The sequence below is a fragment of the Lichenostomus cassidix genome, chromosome 3, assembly GCF_008360975.1.
Source record: "Lichenostomus cassidix isolate B80296 chromosome 3, HeHo_3.0, whole genome shotgun sequence".
In the NCBI taxonomy this organism is placed as follows: Eukaryota; Metazoa; Chordata; class Aves; order Passeriformes; family Meliphagidae; genus Lichenostomus; species Lichenostomus cassidix.
This window is the reverse complement of record NC_139483.1, coordinates 11,193,265-11,203,108: the sequence shown is the minus strand read 5'-3', so window position 1 is coordinate 11,203,108 and position 9,844 is coordinate 11,193,265. Positions and strand designations below refer to the sequence as shown.

Below are 9,844 nucleotides of genomic sequence, written 5' to 3'. Positions count from 1 at the left end.
CGCGGTCCTCCGGAGCGGCAGGGGGCGCTCTCGGCCGCGCCGGGCTGTGCTGGGCCGGGCTGTGCCGCCCCGGGGCGGTCCGCGTCCGGATCCCGGCGGACGCGATGGCGCGGATCACGCTGGAGGACCTGGAGCGGCTGGGCGAGGAGCCCGGCGACGGCAGCGACGGCGAGGAGGACCAGGAGGAGCAGGGACGGCTGTTCGCCCACTGGGAGGCCGTGGCCAGCACGCACCGAGTGAACCTGCCCCGAGGTGAGCGGCGGGGCTGACGGCACGGACCGGGATTCCTTCCGCGCTGCGGCCGGGGCGAGCCTCGTCTCTCGTGTGCTTTGCCTTGCAGACATGGCAGGCCCGATCGCCCAGATGGCCCGGCACAGCCAGGCTCGCGAGCCCGTGCCGTACGTCTCCCTCTCGCAGCACGGGAAGGTGAGGCCTGACCCTCTCCGCACAGCCGGCTGCCCGCCCGGGGTGAGGCTGCCTCGGGTGCTGCCGCCAGCCCGGGGGTAGGAAGAGCCTCTCCCTGGCAGGGAAGGTGCCTCGTGTCGGCATGCGCGCACCAGCCTCGCCGGGGTTCCTGCAGCACCGCGGCCGGGATGGCACCTCTGGATCGGTGCAGTATTCTGCCGCTCCTGCACCTCCTCCTGTGTAGAGTGATGGCAGTGCTCAGCCTCCCGGTCTTTATCTTAAAATGGGACAAATCTTGCTCCTTGCTCTGGTCTTCTGACTTCCAGCTGCCTCTTTTATCAGCCTATCCTCTTGCTGGGTGGGCACATCTAAGAAAGTGAATTTTCAGTTCAGAGCCTGCTCCCTGCCGTTCTCAAAACACCTTGTTGCATAGCTCGAAGCCCTGCTGCCTGTGTGTTTGTGCTGGTTATGTTGGCTGGTTGAGCTGGAGATTTCAGCTGGCACAAGATAAAGATGTGTCTGTGGGAACACCAGGCCTGTGATGGTGGCTGTCAGACCTGGGCATGTGTTGTTGTTAGTCACAACCGCCAATCCAAACATGGTATTTTCTGCCTGAAGATCTTCTCTTCGTGCTGGCTAAGTTGCACACTTACTTTCATCTCGTACATAAGAGTGCTTCTGTGCTTTGAGAAATAACTGCTTGTCAGACTGGTTCTTGTGTCTCTGCAGGCCTAGTTGGGCTTTCTACCAAGAAGACATCTGTCAATTGTCCTCTATATGAGAAGTGGTTAACCAATTTCTTCTGGGCTGAGGTCCAGCACTCCCTGTAGAACATGTCTGAGCATGTGGGTTGTGCAGCTCTGAACTGGGGCTTCACCACACTGCCTCTTTCCTTGTTCTGGGTCCCAGGGACTTAATCTGGCCTTTTCTCCGCCTGTGTCAATCCCAGGCAGGAATGGGGCCCCAAGACTTTGTGGGAACTGAAGATCTTTTGTTGTTGTTGGCATCCCATCTGTGCCTGAGGAGGATTCTTGGAGTGTGAGGCTGAGTGAGAAGAGCCACTGCCTGACATCAATGCTCAGGGGACATTGAAACTGGGGCTCCTAGGGATACGTTTGCCAGGATCAGGCAGATCAGTACTATTTGGTTGCTTCTCCTGAGCTATCAGTGCTACAAGCCCTCATACTCTTGGAAGCAAGTGCATTATTATGTCTCTTACAGCTCTGTGCTCTGTCAGCACTCAGTCCCCAGCTCAGTCAGGACTCAGTTTCCCAGCTCATCTTGCAGGGAACTGTTGCTGCTGCATCTGTGTGAAGCATCTTCAACATTCCTCTTGGCCAAGTGTCATCCAGAGTGGTGGTGCTTAGTATAAGGATCAGGCTGTGGCACAACCAGATGTTGTGACTTACTGGATTGATTGGTGTGTTGCAGATGGTATGGCAGATGAGAGTTGCAGATAGTGTAGAGGGGCTGGCAGTTTCCTTGCTTGGAAAATTCTCTTGCTCTGCTCTGCACTGCTTTGCTTGGTGGGACAATGGCAGGCATGGCTCCAGCTAGAAGGTGAATGCTGCCTGGCCCACAGTGTTTTGGGGCGCTCTTCTTACTGGCATTCCACTGATGCACACAAACAGGCCAGGTGCCTTCCTTCTACCTTTGGTTTGGTTTTCAGGCTAGACAACTGATTTGGGTGGTGGCACAGGGGAGGCTGCACCCAGTGTTGAGTCTGGTCACAGCTTCCTGGTTCTGTCACTGCCAGCACAGCTGTGGAAACAAGAAATTTGGGAAGATGCCCTGAGCTCCGTGGAACAAGATTGTCTCAAGACCACTTTGATCTGAAGAACAAGCTGAGAGCAGGAAGATCAGTGCTGTTTGCAACTTCCCAGCTCCTGTTTATGTGTTACCTGTGGTCACAAACATGCCATGAGCTGAACTATGAACATATCCAGATGCAATTTCCCCACTCCCCTTGCCCTCCTTCTGTGTCAGGAATGTCCAGAATACTGGACATTCTGTGTTGGAAATAGAGATTCTGACCTATCCCAGAAAATTCCCCAGCTGGGTTCATGTCTCTTCTTCCTCCTGTCACTTCTTCATAGGGGAGAGGGATCTGAGTTTTATTCCAGTTTTCACTTTTCTGGGTGCTAGAGCTCTTCTGCCAGATTTTCCTTTGTACTGGGCAGGAATGTTTCTGTTATCCTATGTGCACACAGTGTTCCAGGGAAAAGGCACTACACCTGAGAACAACATCAACCTTACTGGAGGCCTTTGGGTGCGTGGAATCAGGAACATCCTTGTGAGTAGGTTGGACAGAGACTCAAGAGGAACTGAAAGTCCTGTGCCCCTTGCTGAGGATGTGCTGCATTCCTTGTGCATGCCAGGAGCCTCCAGACCCCCTTGCACCCTGCCCCTTGTCTGTGCCTTTCCTTTTGCTGACTTCTGCTGACTTTTGCCCAGTGCTTATAAGTATCCTTGTCTGAGATGCGTGTGATGCCAGCTCCCCTCACCTTTGTCCTGCTCTGCCAACCACCACCTAGCAGGGCTTCTCATTCTGGCAGGCTCGTGTCTCCCTGCTTCTTGCCTGTCAGTGTTGGTTTCCCAGCCAGCTGCTGCAGTGTTGTCAGTGTGCTTGACTCTGACTTGGCTTGTCTGTGGCCTGTTTCAGTGCGAGGAAGCAGCCTACGAGGAGCGGCGGTACCCAGCTGGGAAGTGGGCCTGTGTCACCATGGGGGAGCCCATGTATGAGCAGAGCATCTCCATGAGCTTCATGAAGCTCATGCGCTACATCTGCAAGGAGAACTCTGTAGGTGTGTGCAGGCAGGGGCTGGAGGGACTGGCAGACTGCACAGAGGGAGGGCTTTGCCACTTGTCCAGCTGAAGTGGGGAGGAGGGCTGCTGCTGCTGCTGCTGCTGCTAACACACCTGTCTCACTGCCTGCCTGCCTCTTTCCAGGTTGCTATCTGGGCATGACAGTCCCAGTGCTCAACGAAATCCACCTGACCAAGGAGGGGACCGAGCTGGAGCGTGAGGTCCTAACTGCCTATTATCTGCCAGGAGAGTTCCAGCAAAACCCCCCTGTTCCTATGGACCCCGAAATCCACATCACTGAGAGGGCACCGCTCCGGGTTATAACCAGGTGACCCCAGCACCGGAGGTGTTTTCTCAGCTCAGCAGAGATGTAAAAGTCCCTGCGTGGCTGCTGTGGTTCCTTGGGCAGAGGGATGGGAGCTCTGGCGGTGGGAATGTGCTGGCTATGTTGTTTATGTTGCTCCCTTTGCTGCAGGGTTTTCTATGGGATGACCACTGAGGAGACTATTCTGAGGGAGATCAATCTCTTTTGGGAGCTCTTGGGCTCCACAGACATGGTGCTGCGGGAAACCTACATCGTGGCTTCTTACGAAAATCCCAGCATCCCTCAGCGCCGCAATGAGATCTGGTTCATCTGCCAGGCAGAGTGAATCCCCTCCGTCACCGCAAGCCAGCGTGCGACTGGACCTGGTGTAGATGGCAGTTCTGACCCAAAGGAGACGGAGCACATCCTGACCCACTATTCACCCACACAATGAGAGACCAAGAGACTGGGGGGTGGGTTTGCAGCCTGCCCTGCAAGGGTCCTGCCAGGGGAAATCCTGCCTGGTCTGCACTTCACCTGCCCCCACAGCTGAGGCTGGAGCTGGCACCAAGGAAAAGCTCTAGATCAAGCTCCTAATGGGAAGCACATGGTGGGGGCTCATTAAGGCAGTAACCGTGTGGGCTTGTGCAGTGTGCTAGCCTGACCTGCACTGGGCTTGCAGAGCTGTGCCAGGGAGGCTAGTCGGTCTAGTGGTCGGCAGAATCACAAGGTGATGGTGTCTAGAAGGCAAATGACTGTACAAGATGTGGGGCTCTGTGTAGCCTCTGGCCTGCTTCCTGTAAGAATGGCTGTCTGTCCCAACCAGCCACTGAAATGCTGCTACAGGGACAGTGGGGCTCACAGGGGAAAAGGGCTTGAATTTAGGTGTAAATCCTGAATGTTTCCTGCTGGGGTGGTTCTCTTTGGACTGTTGAGTCCTCCCTGTCTGTCACTCACCATTCCTCAGCCAGGACTGGGGCGCTGGCAGCCTTTGTCCACGTGTTGTGGGTGCTGTTTTGCAGACCTGCTGTGAGCTGAGAGGGGCAGGTCCAGAGAGCAGCGGCAGCGGCACCACTGTGTGTTGTGTTGTGCATTGATCAGTAAGTTTCACATCCATGAATACCATCATGCTTTCCTGGGGAAAGCTGGCCGTGCCAACAGTAAATAAACCCAGCTCAAACCACTGCAGCTACAGATCACTGATGGTGGGGGTGGTGGGGTGCCTGGTTTGGCTTGGGAAGAGCCTTGCTGTCTCCTTCCTGGAGATGCTCCAGGCTGCAAAGCTGTGGCTAATTAGAGGGGCTCTAATTAGTCCATGTTACAGCTTCCTGTTCAGCCAAGCACAGCCTATGCGTTGCTGCACAGGCTGCTTCTGTTGCTGTTGCAAGAACTGTGGGCACACTTTCCTGCAGGTAAGGTGGTGTTCTGTTGGATGAGGTCTGCCTCATTTTTCCCTGTTGCAGAAGGTGGATACTGTGGCTGTACTCCACGTGGGCATCTGATCTCTGGGAGCGAGAATTCAAATGTGACTGCACATCGTGCTGGTTGGCTGCAGTAACTGCTGCACTTCTGCAGGGATGTGCTTAACTGGCTTGGTGTGGAGGGACTTTTGACTGCTTCAGACCCAGTTCCTAATGAGTTTCCTCATGCTGTATGTCTTGCTGTCTGCTGCTGTTGCTCAAACTCTGGCTCTGGCCCTGCACTGCAGCTGGGGGGTAGGAATAGGGGAAGGCCCAGCCAGCTCTGTGGTCTCACTGCCCTAGCAGCATAGGTGGCTTCTGCTACTCCTTTCTTCAGTCAGATGCTCCTCACTGTCCTCTCCAGGCTGGATTGCTCTCTGGCAGTGAGGAGCCTGGCTGCCCAGCCTGTCACTGTGGGTAGTGGGGCTGAGCAGGCTACACCCTTCTCTGCAGGGGAGCAAGGCAGCTTCAGGCAGAGGCTGGGTAAGCACAGCAAGGGCAGACAGTGTTTTCCTGACTATCTTGTGATACAGTTCTTGCTCCTGGGGCACTAAAGGCAGTATGGACCCAGGAGATGCAGTGACAGCCTGCAGCACTGAGGGCTGATGCAGCAAGTGCTCCTCAGAGAAGTCACGACACCTGGATCAGCAGTGCTTAGCTCACTTTACTTCCTGGGGAAAGCAGCAATTTCCTTATGTGAGGGTGGGGTCAGGTGGCTCAGCATCAGTGGGAGAGCAAAGTCTGCTAGTGTGTGTGGGACAGAGACCCTTTCTCTTACTATACCTCAGCTGCTTCGCTTGCTCTGAGCTTGCAGGTGGAAGTAAAACTTCCTTTCTAGATCATGTTGAGTAGGCTACCACTTCCTCTGAGGCTGCTTGGTCCCCAACCAAAACCAGAACAGCTTTTGGTGGCAGGAGGTGGTGGCTTTCCCACAAGAGGGGACTGGTTTGTGGTTACTGGCAGAGTTCCACTGCATGGCCTGTGGGAGCAGCTCTGTGATCTCCCAGGATGTGGTAATGAGGGGGGCTTCTGGTGCAGTACCAGGCTGGCACTGCCACATAGGGTGGCAGATACACTCCAAACCTGTGCCACAGGTTTTGCTGAGCAAAAGCTCCAGCATCCTCTGTGATGGATCCAGCAGTGCTCCGGGCCATGTCTGATGGCGAGTCTTCCATGCAGTACCAAAACCAGCATTTTGGCGACTCAACAAACCGGCTGGAAAGCTGGTGTTCACAGTGACAACTGCCAGAGCCGGTGGTGCAGGGCTGCAGCAGGTTTCACTGGAGGCATTGGGTCGGACAGAAAGACTCTGGCCATGCAGATGGCCAGACCAGCTCCTGCTGCTGTGCCCCAGCTTGGGCCCTGCAGAAGAGCAGCAAGGAGCAGGCAGTGTGCTGTGCACGAAGGCTGTGTGTCCAGCCCTTTGCCCGTAGCAGCGTGCGAAGCTCCTGGCTCCTCGCTGCCCCAGTGCCTTCACAGTGTCTCTCACAGCGGTACAGACCGGGAGCTTCTGCCATCAGTTTAGCAAACAGCCCGGCTACAAGCAGCCCCTGGGCGGGAGGGGAGCTCCGTCGCCTCCTCGCTGCTCGGGGTACCCCGGAGGCGCTGGCAGGAGCAGATGGGGTACGCGGGACTCCCGGCGCCACCCTCCCGGCCCGCCGCGCCCGAGGGGCTCTGCGGGGGATGGCGCCAGCGAGCCCTGAGCCTCGAGCACCGCGACGGAGGCACGGGGGGCCGAGCCGGGCGCTGCTCGGTGGACCCCACTCCTCCCGACCCCGCCCGGTTTCCGGTGGCCGCCCCTCCTCCGGAACCCCTCCCGGCGGCGGCGGCGGGCGGGGCGGCGGCGGCGGCATGGCTGGGGTCCGGCGGGCGCGCTGACCGGCGCGGGGGATGGCGGCGGTGCGGAGGATGGCGGCGGTGCGGGCACTGCTGGTGCTGGGTGAGTGCGGGTCGGGACAGCCACCGCAGGCTCCCCCAGCCCGGGAATGTGGTCCCGGCGGCGGGGCGGGGGCGGCGGAGCTTCGCGCCTCCCCTCGCGTCCGTGGCTGGGCCGCGCTGGGGCCGGCGGGCGGGGGTCCGCGGCCGGCCCCGGGGCTGGAGGTGCTGCGGCCGTGTCCGGGGCCGAGCCTCCGGTGGTCCGCGCCCGCCTCGGGTTCCCGTGAGCCCGGCGGCGATGGGGGCCGCTCGTCCCGCCGGACTCGGGCGCGGAGCAGGGGCTGCGTGGGGCCCCATCTGTTCCCCGCCGGGGGCGGCCGCGCCCCAGCCCCGCGCAGCCCCGCTGCGCTCCGGGAGCCGCCGGGGCGCCTCGCCCGGCTCTCCTTCCCCGGCGTGCGCCGGCTCGCCCTGCCCGCCCGCCCGCTCCGAAGGGGGAGCGTCGTGCCGAGATCCGCGGGGATGCAAATACCCCAGACGTTTGCCGTCTGGGAGATGGCGAGCAGGCGCCCCGGAGCAGCGCGCTCCGCGGAGGGCTGCCGGAGACTCCTTTAGCCGGGCTTGGCCCCTCCGGGCCCCGGGGGCAGCGTTAGCACCGGGAAGGCTGCGCGCAGCAGCCGATGGTTTTCCCGTGAATTCTGGTCAGGTCCGAGCTCGGAGAAAAAAGTGGGCGCGCGGTGAGTTCCCACCCGTGGAGACTGACCTCCCGGCCGCCGAGGGGGTTTTGTCCCTTGCCGAGCGCATCTGGATGAGCCCTGCGCCCCGCCCCCCGTGCCACCCGCCCTGCCCGCCCGGGCTCTGCGGCTCCTTGATGTTCCTGGCTGCTGCTTTTCTCCGTGTCCAGCTGCAAGGCTCAAACTCTCCCTCTCTCGCTCTGCTCCGTGGTGTTTCGCCCCACTGACCTCCTAGCACCGTTTTCCTTGTCTGAGAAGCCCAAGGTCTTGGCTGTGCATGAGAGCCACAGGGGCCGCGAGCTGTCTTTCAGCCTGGATTTGAAGGGTCCCACGGCTGCCCCATGCCACATCGCCTCGTTTCTTCACTTAGGAAACCTGCAGACAGGGAGGATCCCGCATTTTGCCAGTAGCTGTTTTGCCGTGCCTTCTGTCTCACCGTGCACAGTTGCAGAGTTTGCTTTGCAGATTGTGCTGTAAAATCAAGAGCAATCTTAGTTTAGCACCTGGGTAGAATACTGCCTCTGAGGGAAAGATATCTTTAGCGCTGCTGCCCGTCCATATCTGGAGCCGTGGCTGAGCCCTGCTGCCAGGCGGCAAGTATTGTCCAATTTACAGCTGATAAGCACGAAAAGCAGCACTTACTTAGCTGATTAGCACCGTGATTGCTGCCCGCCTTGGCAGCCTTCTGGGAACTTTCTGGAGGGGGAGTGCATGCTTATCTTGGGCTCAGTTTTGCAGCCGTAGGGTCCTGTGGACCTGGCACAGCATTCATCTACGTGCCAGCAGGCCACCACTGGCAGCTGGATGTGCAGACCTGTCTGTGAGGCTGTCTGCCACCTTTCCTGCCACTCCACAGTTGGTGGAGTTTCTGCACCGCTCCAGTCAGGTGTACTCCTTGTTTCTCTTGCTGGGCAGGACCAAATCATACAGCACTGGGGGAAACATGCAGCTCACAGACACTGTGAAAAATCTCAGGCGCCATCAGTGTAGCTGAAACGTGCAGTTTGATGTCTAGGTTTTACAGGCTAGTGGTAAGTTTTGTGGGCTGCAGGGCATTGTATCTCTTTGCCTGTGGCTACTGTTCGGAAAGAGCACTGGAGAAAGACCTGGGAGGTGTGGAGTATCCATGGCTCACACAGGTCCTTTGCCACGTATGTGTTCCAGAAGTGCTGGGTGCCTGGACTGCTGGTCCCTCTTCCTCCACTCCATTGTTCAGTGAAGCTGTGATCTTTCTGGTAGTGGCACTGCAGCGTGCCAGATGTGTGCTGACTTCTGCTGGAACATGTGGTTGAAATGCTAGCAGAGGAAATATTTGCTGAGTCAACTTTCCTTTAAAGCAAAAAGAAAACCCCAAAAGGTCTATTTTGTTCTGGAAATGCCTCCATGTCCTGTGTTGAGCTGTGTATTTCTGCATGGCAGTTCTTTTCTCGTGCTTGCTTTAAGCCTGGTCTTAAAGAAGAAAATTTCTGAAAACAGGAATGATCTGATCCCCCTTGGGACTTGGCTGTGTTCAGACAGTGCTGTGGGCAGGCTGGAACCTCGATGTGGCAGGAGCTTCAAAGGCATGGCAACTGCACAGTCGTGGCCATAGACACTTCTTTGTCTGTGCAGTGGGGTCCTGAACCACGGGGAACTGGCACTGGTCAGTGGGTTGTCATGTTTAAAGATCCTTTAAAGATGTCCTCTGAGCTCTTAATTGACCTGGAATGAGGCCATCTTCTAAAAGCTGATGGGCAGATGTTTGAACTGCAGCAAGCACCTGTATTTAGTTGCGTGCTGGGTGATGAATGTTCTTGCTGATGGAAGTGCGTTTCCTCCCAGTGTGCTGAATCTCTGTTGTTTAAGGAAGGCGAGTGGATGGCTCAGATGGGTAGGTCCCACCTTGTTTGGCCTTTGTCTGCATCCTAGCAGACAGTCCTGGGAAGGTGGGCTGCACTTTCTCTAAAGGCCATGGAGCCCAAGGGGAATGGAGGGAAGAAGGCAGGAAGAGAAGAGCCTGGCCTTGGGTCAATGGACAGGAGCACAAAGGCCAGTTTGGCTGTGATAAGGCACTTCAAAAAGATCTGAAGGCTGTGAGGCCTGGTTACAAGTATTTACTAGAGGATCTATTTCTCTTGCCTTCATTTCAATTCATCTGCTATTTAAGTTAGAAAGATCAAAGCTGTATTCCAGCAAGCACACGTGGACTAAAGTAAATAGCTGGACCTAGTACACCTCTTCCCAGTGAATAAACACTCTTTCCTCTCTGAACATTTTCAAGCATA

General features: G+C 57.2%; 2 protein-coding genes across 5 annotated transcripts in view; both read left to right on the top strand.

Moving 5' to 3' along the window:
• Positions 1-21: 21 nt before the first annotated feature.
• On the top strand, positions 22-4,697 carry LOC146439056 (heme-binding protein 1-like). 2 transcript variants are annotated; one of them, XM_085054505.1, is made up of 5 exons: positions 22-252; positions 341-426; positions 3,068-3,209; positions 3,355-3,538; positions 3,686-4,697. In XM_085054505.1, exons 1-5 carry the CDS (start codon positions 105-107, stop codon positions 3,858-3,860), a joined length of 735 nt encoding a protein of 244 aa, XP_084910631.1. In that variant the 5' UTR covers positions 22-104; the 3' UTR covers positions 3,861-4,697. The 2 variants fall into 2 exon arrangements, with proteins under 2 accessions (XP_084910631.1, XP_084910632.1); XM_085054506.1 differs by lacking the exons at positions 22-252; positions 341-426 and adding an exon at positions 433-2,698.
• Positions 4,698-4,814: 117 nt separating this feature from the next.
• The window catches only part of PTK7 (protein tyrosine kinase 7 (inactive)), a 37,418-nt gene continuing 32,388 nt past the window's right edge, over positions 4,815-9,844 (top strand). For 2 of the 3 annotated variants that reach the window (XM_085054474.1, XM_085054473.1), the window contains exon 1: positions 4,815-4,926. In XM_085054474.1, the coding sequence (XP_084910600.1) occupies positions 4,830-4,926 (97 nt within the window). In that variant the 5' untranslated portion in view covers positions 4,815-4,829. Of the gene's footprint in view, positions 4,927-6,767; positions 6,914-9,844 lie in introns of those variants that run through there. The other variant, XM_085054475.1, reaches the window with a different exon arrangement.